The sequence below is a fragment of the Hyposmocoma kahamanoa genome, unplaced genomic scaffold (genome assembly GCF_003589595.1).
Source record: "Hyposmocoma kahamanoa isolate Upper Pololo Valley unplaced genomic scaffold, ASM358959v1 98980, whole genome shotgun sequence".
NCBI classification, from domain to species: Eukaryota; Metazoa; Arthropoda; class Insecta; order Lepidoptera; family Cosmopterigidae; genus Hyposmocoma; species Hyposmocoma kahamanoa.
In genome coordinates, this window is record NW_020655744.1 from 1 (window position 1) to 11,698 (window position 11,698).

Below are 11,698 nucleotides of genomic sequence, written 5' to 3' on the forward strand. Positions count from 1 at the left end.
ATGGGATCAGTTGACGAATATGGATTTTGGGAACAACAACTACATTTGCGATTGCAACTGCCAGTGGATGGTGAATGTGCTGGTACCGTTGATGAACAGAAGTGGCATCAGTGCTGATAGCATGATGTAAGTATGTTGGTTTTTTTGTGAGGTGTTTTAGCGCATTCAAAATAATACACAAAATTTATATTATTTGGCTAGTTTCTTTTGTAATCCACACCCAGTTTCGTATCTAATCCAGACTCTACTATCTTGGTATGTAATGTAAGACACTAAAAAGTTGGAATTTGGATTGGGTCGCTTTAACTCTAAAAGTGTAAATGTTATCTTATCAATGTAAATGTTCGATGATGAAAAGTAGTTTGTTGTAGCTGCAAAAAGCCGCGCGACCTCAGAGGGATGTCCTTCGCAAAGCTGCACGAGCTCTCAAAAACCCTCGAGTGTCGTGTGAGTGAGAAGCTTGTAGAAGGTCCTGGCCCTGATGTAGCCATGATATTGGGCATCATGATTGGTAAGCGCACCATCTTATTGATTCATATTGAAAGCAGAAGTAGCAAGATTATTGTTGAGACACTGGTTTTGAAGGGCAAGGGTGCTGGTGAAACTATATGCATATAGGCTACTTTATGTTTCAGGATGACCCCTAAGGTCTTTGAGATTGCAAATTGTTAGTTAGTGTTACTTGCCATCACCGTCACTTGATAATCGTAAAAAAACCGGTACTGGATGCCATAAAGTCCATCAAGCAGAGTGGAGTGTAGCTGTGTTTCTATCATCAAAATCGCAAAGCAGCAAGGTTGCACTTCAGATTAAAGCGTAGGAAGATCTACAGAAGCAGGAGATTTAAGATAGTCCAGTATAAGCGACGCAATTTTTCAACGCGATATTTCTTCAGTAACCCCAAATCTATAGACAAATTGTCGATGGAAAAGACCTGATGGAAAGTGGTACTATCTACAAAAATTTTACATACTTCTTCTTATCGTGTTGATATTTCTTTTATTTCAAGCCTATATTGACCCTGAATAGTACGTTACTACCTTGACTGCGCTGTCCGTGGCCGCGTAGAGATATTCCCTCGTACAGGTATTAGAACACAAGGGGCACAACAGTAAGTGCAGCATGGACTGTGTTGGGGCACCGCAGTCACATTGGGTTTGACTAGTATCCCTGAAACCCCATTTACACAATGTGTCTCTGCAGCGTCCTATCTATTTAACATATTAGTTCAGCTGTACCAAGCTCAAATCCGGCCGTGTATGGAGTACAGTTGCTACATATGGGATTTAGTTGGCAAGCGTGTCAAGAGGTTTACAGGTGACTCACGATTTAGTAGAAGGGAAACTACAGAGCCTTAAACAGCGTCGTAAAGTTGCCTGCTTATCGCTATTCTACAGAATATATTACAGAGATTGTGCGAGGGAATGGCACGATTTAATTCCGCCTTCCCCTTTCCATAGTCCGGGGAATACACGCAGGCTGGCGTTTCACCCCTATATTGTGATATTCTTAGGATTTCTTCGCTTCCACATTTATATGACGAACGGCTATGGAGTGGAATGCTGCAGACTTGTTTCCTAAATGCAATAACCAGGGTTACGACAGTAAATAGGCATTATTTAGGTGCATATACTCTATCATCGTTTAGAAAGTACTCCCAATTTCCTTACGATCCTTAAATCTTTGCTACAAGGCGAAGAAAATGAGCTGTATGCCCTTACTACGCACTAGCCATTCTACACTGGTTTGTCTCACAGATGTTTCTGCTTTCTGGAAATTACCTTCATAAGTTAAATACCTTCTTAACAATGTTTCCCTTCCCGAAAAATTCTTGCAAACAAAAGGTCTCTCTATGGTTAATCATACAGTATTATAATTCCACTGAGGAATTTATTATACCTCTCTTGTAAACTGCGCGTGAAAAACATCACGCACTAGGTTACACAATGATAACACTCTCATATCATTGTCACACACCATTTATACGAGGACTTTTAATTATAAAATCAAAAATTTTATTTCTAGGTATTTTGGCTACGTTTCCGCTAGTCTTCGTGACTGTTCTGCTGTGGCGGCGAGGGTTCTTTGCGAGATGTCGTGGACAGCGGCTACCGAATAAATATTACGACGAAGAGGAGAATGACGCTTTTTGATTAATTTCAATAAAATATATTTCTAAGCTCGACTTCATTTTTTATTTTAACATATTGTTGGAAGGTCGTTATCGTATTGTACAGAAAAAATAAAGCGTTCGTATTATGTCGTAACGTTCTATTTACAGTTGGACGACAGTCGTTCTAGTTTTTCTCATTGTCACGACAGTCTGTCGTGGTAACGTCAAAAAACTCATGAACGACAGTTAATCGTGTTGTGTTATATGTGAACAATTTTATTGAAATATTTGGCTTGTACCAAGACACACTAAACTGTACGACTATCTGTCGTCACGACATAATGGACACGCGCCCTATCTCCGAATTGGTTGTATACAGGATAATTTTTATAATACTAACAAACTTGCAGGACTGTATCACTAACATCTTAAACAACAACTTTTGTTCCATGACTTTAATAGTTCATGAGGTTTTATTTTCATACAAAATTGAATAGATTGAATAGATTTCAATAGATCGCTCTAAACGGTAATAACACCATGCAGGACGCACGTGGAAGTCGTCGCGGAGGACGCTAGCACGTTTGAACTTAAGGTTCATTCACATTAGACCGTGCTGGGCGCGAGCCGTGTCCGAGATCCGAGTCACGTATGTACATACGCACGGTCTTAAATTAGAAAGAGTCACAGAGTGTTGACATTACGAGCCGAGGCGGGTCGATCCGCATCCGAGGCTCGGGCGTCACTCGTCCATGTCACTTCATATAAAACGTAAGCAGCATTTCCAATCCGAGCCTTGTACGTAACTCGGCTCGCGCCCGGCATGGTCAAATGTGAGTAGTCCTTTATTCTGCCAAATATAGATCTAAAAAAGGACAAAAAAACTTAGTCATGCGAGGTTGTTTGTATTTTAAAAATTACTCTGTATATGCACAAAATGTCTCTAAGAATTGCTACTCAGTTTCTTAGAAGTAATAGTAGTTGTGGTTTTTGGAGTTTTGTCAGTGAACGTGGTGTCGTGAGAGGCAATTGCAAATCTTTCCTCGGCGATTGTGCTGTTGCCACATGCTTTGGTTGACGTTATTGCAGGTGCCGCTGGAATAAAAGAGACATTTATAAGACTGTTGAACGTTCAAGATGTTTCCTTAAGTGGAGTAGAGCAAGACATCTGGTTAGACGTGGTGATGGCCGTTGGAGCAAAGCTTTGACGGAATGGTGGCCAAGGACAGTCCGAAGAAATCCGGGTCGTTCAATGTCACGCTGTGTTGATGACGTAGTAAAAGTTGCGGGTAAAACCAGGACAAGAGATGCACAGGACCGAAAAATTTTGCAGGAGCGAAAGGTGGCCTCTGCTCAGCTCGGTTAATTGGTATACAATCCGGATATTAGCTTGGTGCAGCAAGCGAATAGCTAGCTTACAGGTGAAGACTGAAAGTCAGCAATGCTGTCTTGAACCCTTTTGCCCACATCACTCAATTGTATTTTCTATTAGTCCTTAAGTGTTGCGGTTCCTATGTTTTGTGGAGAAATAAATCTCTTCTTATTTTATTCTATTTATTTTAAATCCAGTCAGGAAAAGTCGTTAGTTCGCGTCAGAGGTTTAGGCAGGACGAACCTTGTCGTGTCAAAAGAAAGTCGGTCTAATTTCTAATTCCTGTCAATCTAGTTAGTCTGTCTTTGTAGTCTGCCCCGCTGGTCATTCGTGGAGGTTGGATGCGACACCAGCACTGGGTAATACAGGGCTGGAAATGATGTAAGACTGGTATCCTACAAAAGGGACATTAATTATTCTTAGAATTATTGTTTAACCTCATACGCAAAAGGCGGGGAGTTATAAGTTTCAAACCTTTGTCTGTATCTGTGTGTCTGTCTGCCTTTCTGTGGCGTCACATTATGTACAATATGAAGACAATAAATATATTGAGTATTGAGATCATTGACTTACAATTATATGGACGTCGGGTCCGCGATAAAAAGTGTCCGAACTTATAGGGCGTTAAAATCGTATACAGAGCGTCATTCACGCTCTAGTCTTCGTTTGTTCGACTGACAGCGAAGCAAGCAAAATTAGACAGTACTGCGATGACATTACAATTTAAATTCAACGTTTTAGCTTTTTCATATTCCTTTACGTGTCACTACGTTTAAATAGGTTGACTTGGGACATTTTTTTCGTGGTTTTTGTATTAGACCTGTCGTCCATTTATTTGTAAGTCAATGATTGAGATGCATAAATCACATGCAAATGTGAATTTTAATCATCAAATAGACAATTACAATTTCTTTTACAGCAATAATAGCATTTTTGCTCCGACGTACTCTATCAATTGTTAATACACGTACCGGTTAAAATATACTTACTAATAAGTAGATTTCTGAGAAATGGAGGGGCCAGTATGTTATATACTTTCGTACGAAATAATGCTAATCTGAAACATAAAGTACACAGGCATTTTAGAGACGTATAGCAAGCACATGTAATAGAAATTTGTAAGAAAAGTCTCTATAAGAAAGGAAATTTTACCATGGATTTTACATTTAAATTTTGAAATAATGTTATTATTAAAAAAAAGTGTATTCCTACCGTTATCTTAAAAGCAAATCATCCTACTCGTTATTTCAAATAACCTTTTCTACGATGATTATTACATAAAAAACTTCATTTGAACTTTCCATAAAATAAAACTAAATTTTTTAGTTCATAGTATCCATCGAAAGCAGAAGAGATATATTATAAGAACCTTTTATTTCCACTAAGCGGACTGTAAGGCTCAACTCACACTGACGCAGATTCGAATCGTCGCGTCGCGTGTTAGTGTTATTAGTGCGCCCGGATTACAGTGTGGTCGGCGTCAGACGCCTCACTGCGCCCAAGTAACGTGCGGCAAAAAAAAGCCGCTCGTCTGTAGCAAAGCGTTGACGCGACTCCATATTTGTACAACAGAAATTTGTACCTTAATAATGGGAAAATAGACATGAATATGCTATAGGCGTAAAAACATGACGCGTCGCGACGCTTCGACCCTGCTGCAGTGTGAGTTGAGCCTAAATACCAAAATAACTATTTCCACACACATACAAATAGTAGCACGCACGCACGAATACACGGAAGAAAAAAAAAATTAAGTGCCTTAGTGTGAGACCAGACGAGTGTAATTTTGTGAGTTGTGAGTTGCGTTTTTTTTTTGCGCTCGACCGGTTGGAGCGCCAGACGGACGTATTTTATTCAGTTGCTTTTAGGCGTTTATACGGGTTGTTTGTGTCGTAATAGTGTAATAGATCCATTAAAAATAGTACATGCATTTATGAAGCATTAGACGACGATGTTCGAAAAAGAAAAAGAAACTGGGTAGATCCACTCAATATGAAAAGTTTCATATATTAATACAAGTTTATGTGAACATCCAGATCAATTGTTAAGTACTACCACATACCAATAAATGTTTTTCAAGAATGATTAAACCTAGTAAAACCTTTTTTGCTAAGTCAGATACAGATGAGACAAGCCATCAGTCCAGAGGAAAGACTAAATAATAACTTTCAAGTAAGTTATTCAATTACTTATATTTAATATCGAATATTTTCGCAAGAAACGTCTATATTCACACACATCTTATACCAAAGTGACCCCTTCCCTCACCCTTACCTCCACCCGCGCCAGCCCGACGCACGATGCGACCGAAAATCAGTCGTCACGCCCGTGAGTCGGCAGATAACTCATTTTTCGTCGTCGTGTGAAACTACCCGTACTTTTATATGAAACCGAATGCAGCGCAACTCACAACTCACAAAATTACGCTCGTCTGGCTTCACACTTAGGCCTCGATTATTTTCAAAACCGATGTCGCCAAAACTCAAACATCTTTAATTTGAAACATTACCAAATCTTGATATTGATTGGTCGTAGTTTTAAATTTACAAAGAAATAACAAATTTTGGATTGTCAATATAATTTAAACTTTATCCTGTTAGCACATCGTTGAATCCCGTTAACTATTATTACAAGTTACGTTTCGATACTATATTGAAATTTCAATCAATATGCTGCTATCTAGCGGTTCATTGCTGAACGACGACGAATTGGAGTTATTTATTTAGTTATCCAAACAAGAAGCGACCATATTGCCGGGACATAAGCTTTACTTCCCTTGTAGCAAAAAAAATATTTCGACAAACATAAAAAAGACTTCCCGATGATATGAAATAGCACCACGGGTAATATTATTGGTGCTGCTATCATTTTTGCACTCCAAAACAGCACAATCTGGCACTTTTCTAGGATTTTAGAGAATTTGCACGAAAGTACGACACAACCATACCAAACACAGCAAAAATGGCGGACTGCGCTCAGATAGGTCTTTTAGACCTATACTTGGCACGCGCCAGACGCTAACTAACCACTTCTACTGCATTTATTGTTCTGTGCACGAACAGAAGCTCTCACGCATGCATAAACACACGAACGCACGAACGTATATGTACGTTATATAAAAATCTCATATCCTCACTGTTGTGGTGGATAATAAACTTCAGATCATTGACTTACAATTATATGGACGTCGGGTCCGCGCTAAAAAGTGTCCGCACTTGTAAGGCGCTAAAATCGTATACAGAGCGCCAAACTCCGCTTTAGTCTTCATTTGTTCTACTGACAGCGCGATACTGCGATGACATTACAATTTAAATTTCGAATAGGTTGACTTGGGACATTTTTTTCGTGGTTTTTTGTATTAGACCCGTCGTCCATTTATTTGTAAGTCAATGCTTCAGATGTAACTAAAATGTTCTTAAAATGACCAAATTCAGAATCTGTTAATTAAACAAAAAGGATATATAAATGAATAAAATCTTGTACTCACTGACTTTTAGTAGGCCCGGCGTGACGCATTACAGCAGATCTCAAGCACCGATAGCTGTGTGAACGTCTGTAATGCTTGCACCTGTAACTGAAAAACAACATTACCAAGCCTGGTTATTGAGTATTCTTAGGCTGGAGAGTCAATCGTCGAATACGACTCGGTTAGGCAGCTTTCGGGGAGCTCCGAGGCGTCTTCTGGTCCGCAATACCGCAGTTCTTGAAGACAAAAGTCTTCGAGCAGTGCGTGTCGCCTGCGATGACCTAGGGATGGGACCTAGGGATGGATGACCGTGGTCACTTACTATGGGCCTCATAAAAAATCTCAAAGACACTCATGAGCCATGGAGCGAGCAATACATGTTAATTTATTTCTCACAAATTATTTATTACTTACTGCACACGATATTAATTACATTTTCATATAACATATGTATATATCTATTAATGAAGTAATTAAATTAGTTCACACTTATCCATGTATTCGTATTATATATTTAGTGTAAATATTTTAGTATATATCAAGTTTCACGCACATTGTTATGTATGTATTTGTTTTGTTTGCGGTCGAGTCCGTGCTTCACTCGTATCGGGGTTGCTAAAAACCAGCGCTGCAGGCTGAAAATCAGTCTGTAGCTAATAGCTGATCATATCCCGTTTGCGTGTGCCGCGACACGCATTTATCATCATTTTACATTTTTTTTATCATTGTAATTGTTTTAACTTTTGCTGTAAAGTTTATAATATTGTATTTCAATTTTAAGATCATGTGTGTTTGTCCCGGCGCTTACGCAAAAAACTATTCCAACTAATATTAGTTCTATATTATATATATAATCTAAAAAATATTCTAAACACAAATTACAACCAAACTCACGAGAGAAATAAATGCAGACCATTTCTTACGGCCCGGGAATCGAAGTCTCAGGTTCGGAGGAAGTTAATTACGGCAGGAAATTATGGGCTCATGGCACTTGTCAACTTATGTCTTAGGGTGACGGGCGCACTAGCAGTGCCCTCCGATTTTTGCGGTTTAAAGCTGTGAGTGGCACTGTTATGAACAGGCGCGTCGCTTACCACCAGGCCCATGTTTCCTTCGTTACTTGGTATTATAAAAAAAAAAATTTAGTATTTCCTAAAATTTTAAATAAAAAATAAAAATTTATATGAAACTATGTACTTACAAGTGGCATCTATGGTGTTTCAAAGATGACGAACTAAAAATAATAAATACGTATTAGTTACTGGAATAAAAACAGGTTATCTCTGACTAAATGGTGTGGTGATATTCAGTCACCGATACGGAGTAACATGATGAGGATGGAATAAGGCCGTATGCAGTAAGTACCTCTACTAACTAAAATCATGAGGTTCCGCGGCAACGACTCGACAGAAAGTGAATTCGAAATTCGACTTAAATATGTGAGTTTTCCGTCATTTTAGTTAATACGAGCCCTATAGCTCGACCTGCGGCGCGTGGTCAGTTTCGGATTATGGGGTGTGGTTATGCTCTTCGTTGGCACAGTGATTAAGTACTATGGGCGCTTGATGAGGAGGTTCCAGACTCGCTCCCTGATTTGAACCAAAAAATATTTTTTAATTGGTTCTGGTCAGGGTATTCTGGGTATTGCCCTCAGAATTATCGTTACTGTGGTACTCGCAGTACAGGAAATTCCCTACTTTGAAATCAGAAATTTGGAATGATTGTCTGGCATTTTTTCCTTAAACTTCTCTTTTTGGCATAGCTTCCAAGAAAAAAGAATCTAACAAAGAGACGGTCGAGATACAACAACGCTATAAATATTTTATTTCCACTACATCGGGAAGTATGCCTTACATTTTGAACAATTGTGAAATCTTGTACCGTAATAGTCTCCGTATACTACCTACTTAAGGTGGCGTGCGGACGCTTCGGGCTTCGCCCCCCGCTACACCTCGGCCTACGGCCGAGCAAAAAGTAAATTTTGACTGCAAATTATTATTAAACACAGAGATCCCCACATGCCGATTTTCAGCTGAATTAGAGCAAATTTCCATCTGCCGCCAAAAAGTTTGTATGGCAGCCATATTAAAAAATGGCGAAAAATAAATTTTGACTACAAATTATTATTAAACACCCATAGACTCCCACACATGCCGATTTTCAATAGAATTAGAGCAAATTTTCATCTGCCGCCAAAAACGCTTCTATGGCAGCCATATTTAAAAATGGTGAAAAACCAATTTTGATCACAAATTATTATCAAACACTCCTAGAGACCCCCATATGCCAATTTTCAAAGGGATCTGAGCAATTTTTTTTCTGCCGCCAACGAACGCTTCTGTGACGGTCATATTTGAAAATAGCGAAAAACTAATTTTGAGCACAAATTATTATTTCTAGTAGCCTTCACATGCCAATTTTCAGTCGAATCAGACAAATCTCTTTCGGCTCTTACTTTTAACGAAAATAACACTTATATGGCAGCCATATTAAAAAATGGCGAAAAGCAATTTTTGATCCCAAATTGTGATTAAGGACTCCTAAAGACCTTCGCATGCCAATTTTCAGCCGGATCGTAGCAAGTTTTTGTGCGGCATCCATTTTGAAATCGCCATCTTGAATTTTTTTAACCCTGGCAGTTGACCAGTGTTACCCTCTATGACATTCCTTCGAGCACCTCCTACCTATCTCTAATAGTCTCCGTGATAGGAGGCTTTGAAATTTGTATAGCGGCCATCTTGTTTATTTGAATTTCGATAATTTTTTACTCCCGCGGAAATTGACCAGGGTGTACTTCATAAAAATGCACAAATATTCACTCCATATATTATAGCTTTTGCATTTCATATTTTCCATATTCAGGTTATCTCATATTTGATTCTTTGCTTTGGAGCCTATCCGCGTACAACGGTACAAATATTTTTTTTCCACCTTAACGGGAAGTATGCGTTCTATTTTTATTAGTTAGTAAGAACTTGTAGTTTTATATATATAATAATATCAGAGTCTCGCGGTGGTTTTCTATTTAAAAGTACTTCTATCATGAACTTCGAATCGTCTAAATCAGAAAGCAATAAAATTTTGTAGTTTTATCATTAATATTTGAACAATACTCGATTTAAAACAAATATTAAGTTGTAAATAATTTTTGCACGCCATTTTGGGCGTTAATGGGTTTTAACTCGATTTAAACCTTAAGATAATAAAGCGCCGAGTTAAAATCCGGGCGCTTGTTCAACTCTAGATGCGCGCCATTTTGTCACAGAAGAAAATAAATAAAATCTTAATGTGCACTAAAGCAGAAATATGGAAATGAAATCATTCATAAATTAATTCCGTTCATTCATTTACAAGGAATACAAACACTAATTTATCGCACCAATGCAAGTACTGAAGCTAATAACCTGAAATTTGTAAAGGAAAAATAATTGGAAATTTAGGTCGCTTTAATTTAAATTTAAAGTTTAATCGCTGTGGACAGATAAACCCTTAGTGGTTTTTGAGCTACAGCTGCTTGTAATATGTTTAAGTTTTTGTAAAAGTATTAAATAAATTAAAAAAAAAAAGGTATCCTAAACAGAAGTTGAAATGAGGCGTTAAAATTTGTACATATAAAATATAAATCAAACTTACTTTCTTGGGTGACAAGATCTGGCATTTGTCATCGTCAGCCTGTAAACAAAGAAATATGTCAATTTTGTTTTTCTTACTAATGATCGAGTCAAGCAATCACTTTAAATAACTTTTTCACCTCACCAGCTCGGAAAGGCTTGGAAAAAGGTTTTTGAAATTCGAAGTAACTATTTCTTTCGTTGAAAAAAAAAGATACACGATAAAGAACTAAACGATTTGTTGTACATTATTTATTTATGTAATATAAATCTGTTGGCATTTTTACTTTAAATTATTTTAATTCTTTGAATAACTAAAATAATTTTGATAATCACACTAAATTAAAGTACAAGCAAGAATGAAAATTGATGAGGTGTAAATTCAGAACGCATCCGAAGATAAACTGTTTTGTTTTTATTAAAAAAATTGATGTCATACAATTTAACTGTTTTTCATTCGCTCTGGACCTTTTGGAGGGAAAAGTGTCGTTTTTATTTTGACTTTCAATTATTTTGTGAAATCTTGTTTAAAGTGGAATAGGATAGTGCTATTGTGCCTTAATCGAAGATTAAAACGCGAAATTATACGAATCCCGAGTCAATCCAAGCACGCCGCCTCAAATTGCCTATCCTCTTTGTGGCGTCCATATTTACAGAAACATAATTCAACTTCATGTACCAAAAAAGAATAATATACTAAGACTTGGCTGTATGGTGTAAAACCTTTGCCTTTTCCTTTATGGAAAGAAGAAAAAAAATAATTAAAAAACTGATGTCATATAGTTTAACTGTTTTTCTTTCATCTTCCATTTTCCTCGCTATAGTGAGTGAAAAGTTGTGTGTTTCGCTCGGCAGCAAAGTTAGTTAGTTTGCGTCTCGTGCCTTGAAACCCTCGGGAATAATCTTAATCTTAGCTTCCTTCGCTTGTTCAGGTTTCAACGCGTCAAACAACGGCTATGCAGCCTTGCATAACAAATAACTATTCAACCTTTGGATGGTGTATACCCTAATATATAATTCGAGATCAAAAATGTGAACAAACAACTATCACCATTGACTTACAAACAAATGGACGACGGGTCTAATACAAAAACCACGAAAAAAATGTCCCAAGTCAACCTATTTAAACGTAGTGA

General features: G+C 37.7%; 2 protein-coding genes across 3 annotated transcripts; one reads left to right on the top strand and one right to left on the bottom strand.

Moving 5' to 3' along the window:
* The first annotated feature begins 6 nt into the window (after positions 1–6).
* On the top strand, positions 7–2,158 carry LOC113238981. The gene is made up of 3 exons (XM_026475849.1): positions 7–126; positions 372–511; positions 2,026–2,158. Exons 1-3 carry the CDS (start codon positions 20–22, stop codon positions 2,151–2,153), a joined length of 375 nt encoding a protein of 124 aa, XP_026331634.1. The 5' UTR covers positions 7–19; the 3' UTR covers positions 2,154–2,158.
* Positions 2,159–2,202: 44 nt separating this feature from the next.
* Positions 2,203–10,618, bottom strand: LOC113238982. 2 transcript variants are annotated; one of them, XM_026475851.1, is made up of 5 exons: positions 10,585–10,618; positions 8,153–8,185; positions 6,973–7,053; positions 4,475–4,542; positions 2,203–3,208 (listed from the first exon to the last, which is right to left on the bottom strand). In XM_026475851.1, the coding sequence occupies exons 1-5, from the start codon at positions 10,614–10,616 to the stop codon at positions 3,057–3,059; spliced, it is 366 nt and encodes a 121-aa protein (XP_026331636.1). In that variant the 5' UTR covers positions 10,617–10,618; the 3' UTR covers positions 2,203–3,056. The 2 variants fall into 2 exon arrangements, with proteins under 2 accessions (XP_026331636.1, XP_026331635.1); XM_026475850.1 differs by having other exon boundaries at positions 2,204–3,208; positions 6,973–7,059.
* Between the last annotated feature and the right edge of the window lie 1,080 nt (positions 10,619–11,698).

Excerpts from the sequence above, each read along its gene's own strand:
- LOC113238981 (XM_026475849.1), top strand. The coding sequence starts at position 20 with ATGGATTTTGGGAACAACAACTACATTTGCGATTGCAACTGCCAGTGG. Across the intron at positions 127-371 it reads ATCAGTGCTGATAGCATGAT|CTGCAAAAAGCCGCGCGACC; the intron begins GTAAGTATGTTG and ends AGTTTGTTGTAG. Across the intron at positions 512-2,025 it reads GATATTGGGCATCATGATTG|GTATTTTGGCTACGTTTCCG; the intron begins GTAAGCGCACCA and ends TTTTATTTCTAG.
- LOC113238982 (XM_026475850.1), bottom strand. The coding sequence starts at position 10,616 with ATGACAAATGCCAGATCTTGTCACCCAAGAAA. Across the intron at positions 8,186-10,584 it reads AGATCTTGTCACCCAAGAAA|TTCGTCATCTTTGAAACACC; the intron begins GTAAGTTTGATT and ends TATTATTTTTAG. Across the intron at positions 4,543-6,972 it reads GCCGGGCCTACTAAAAGTCA|ATTAGCATTATTTCGTACGA; the intron begins GTGAGTACAAGA and ends TTTATGTTTCAG.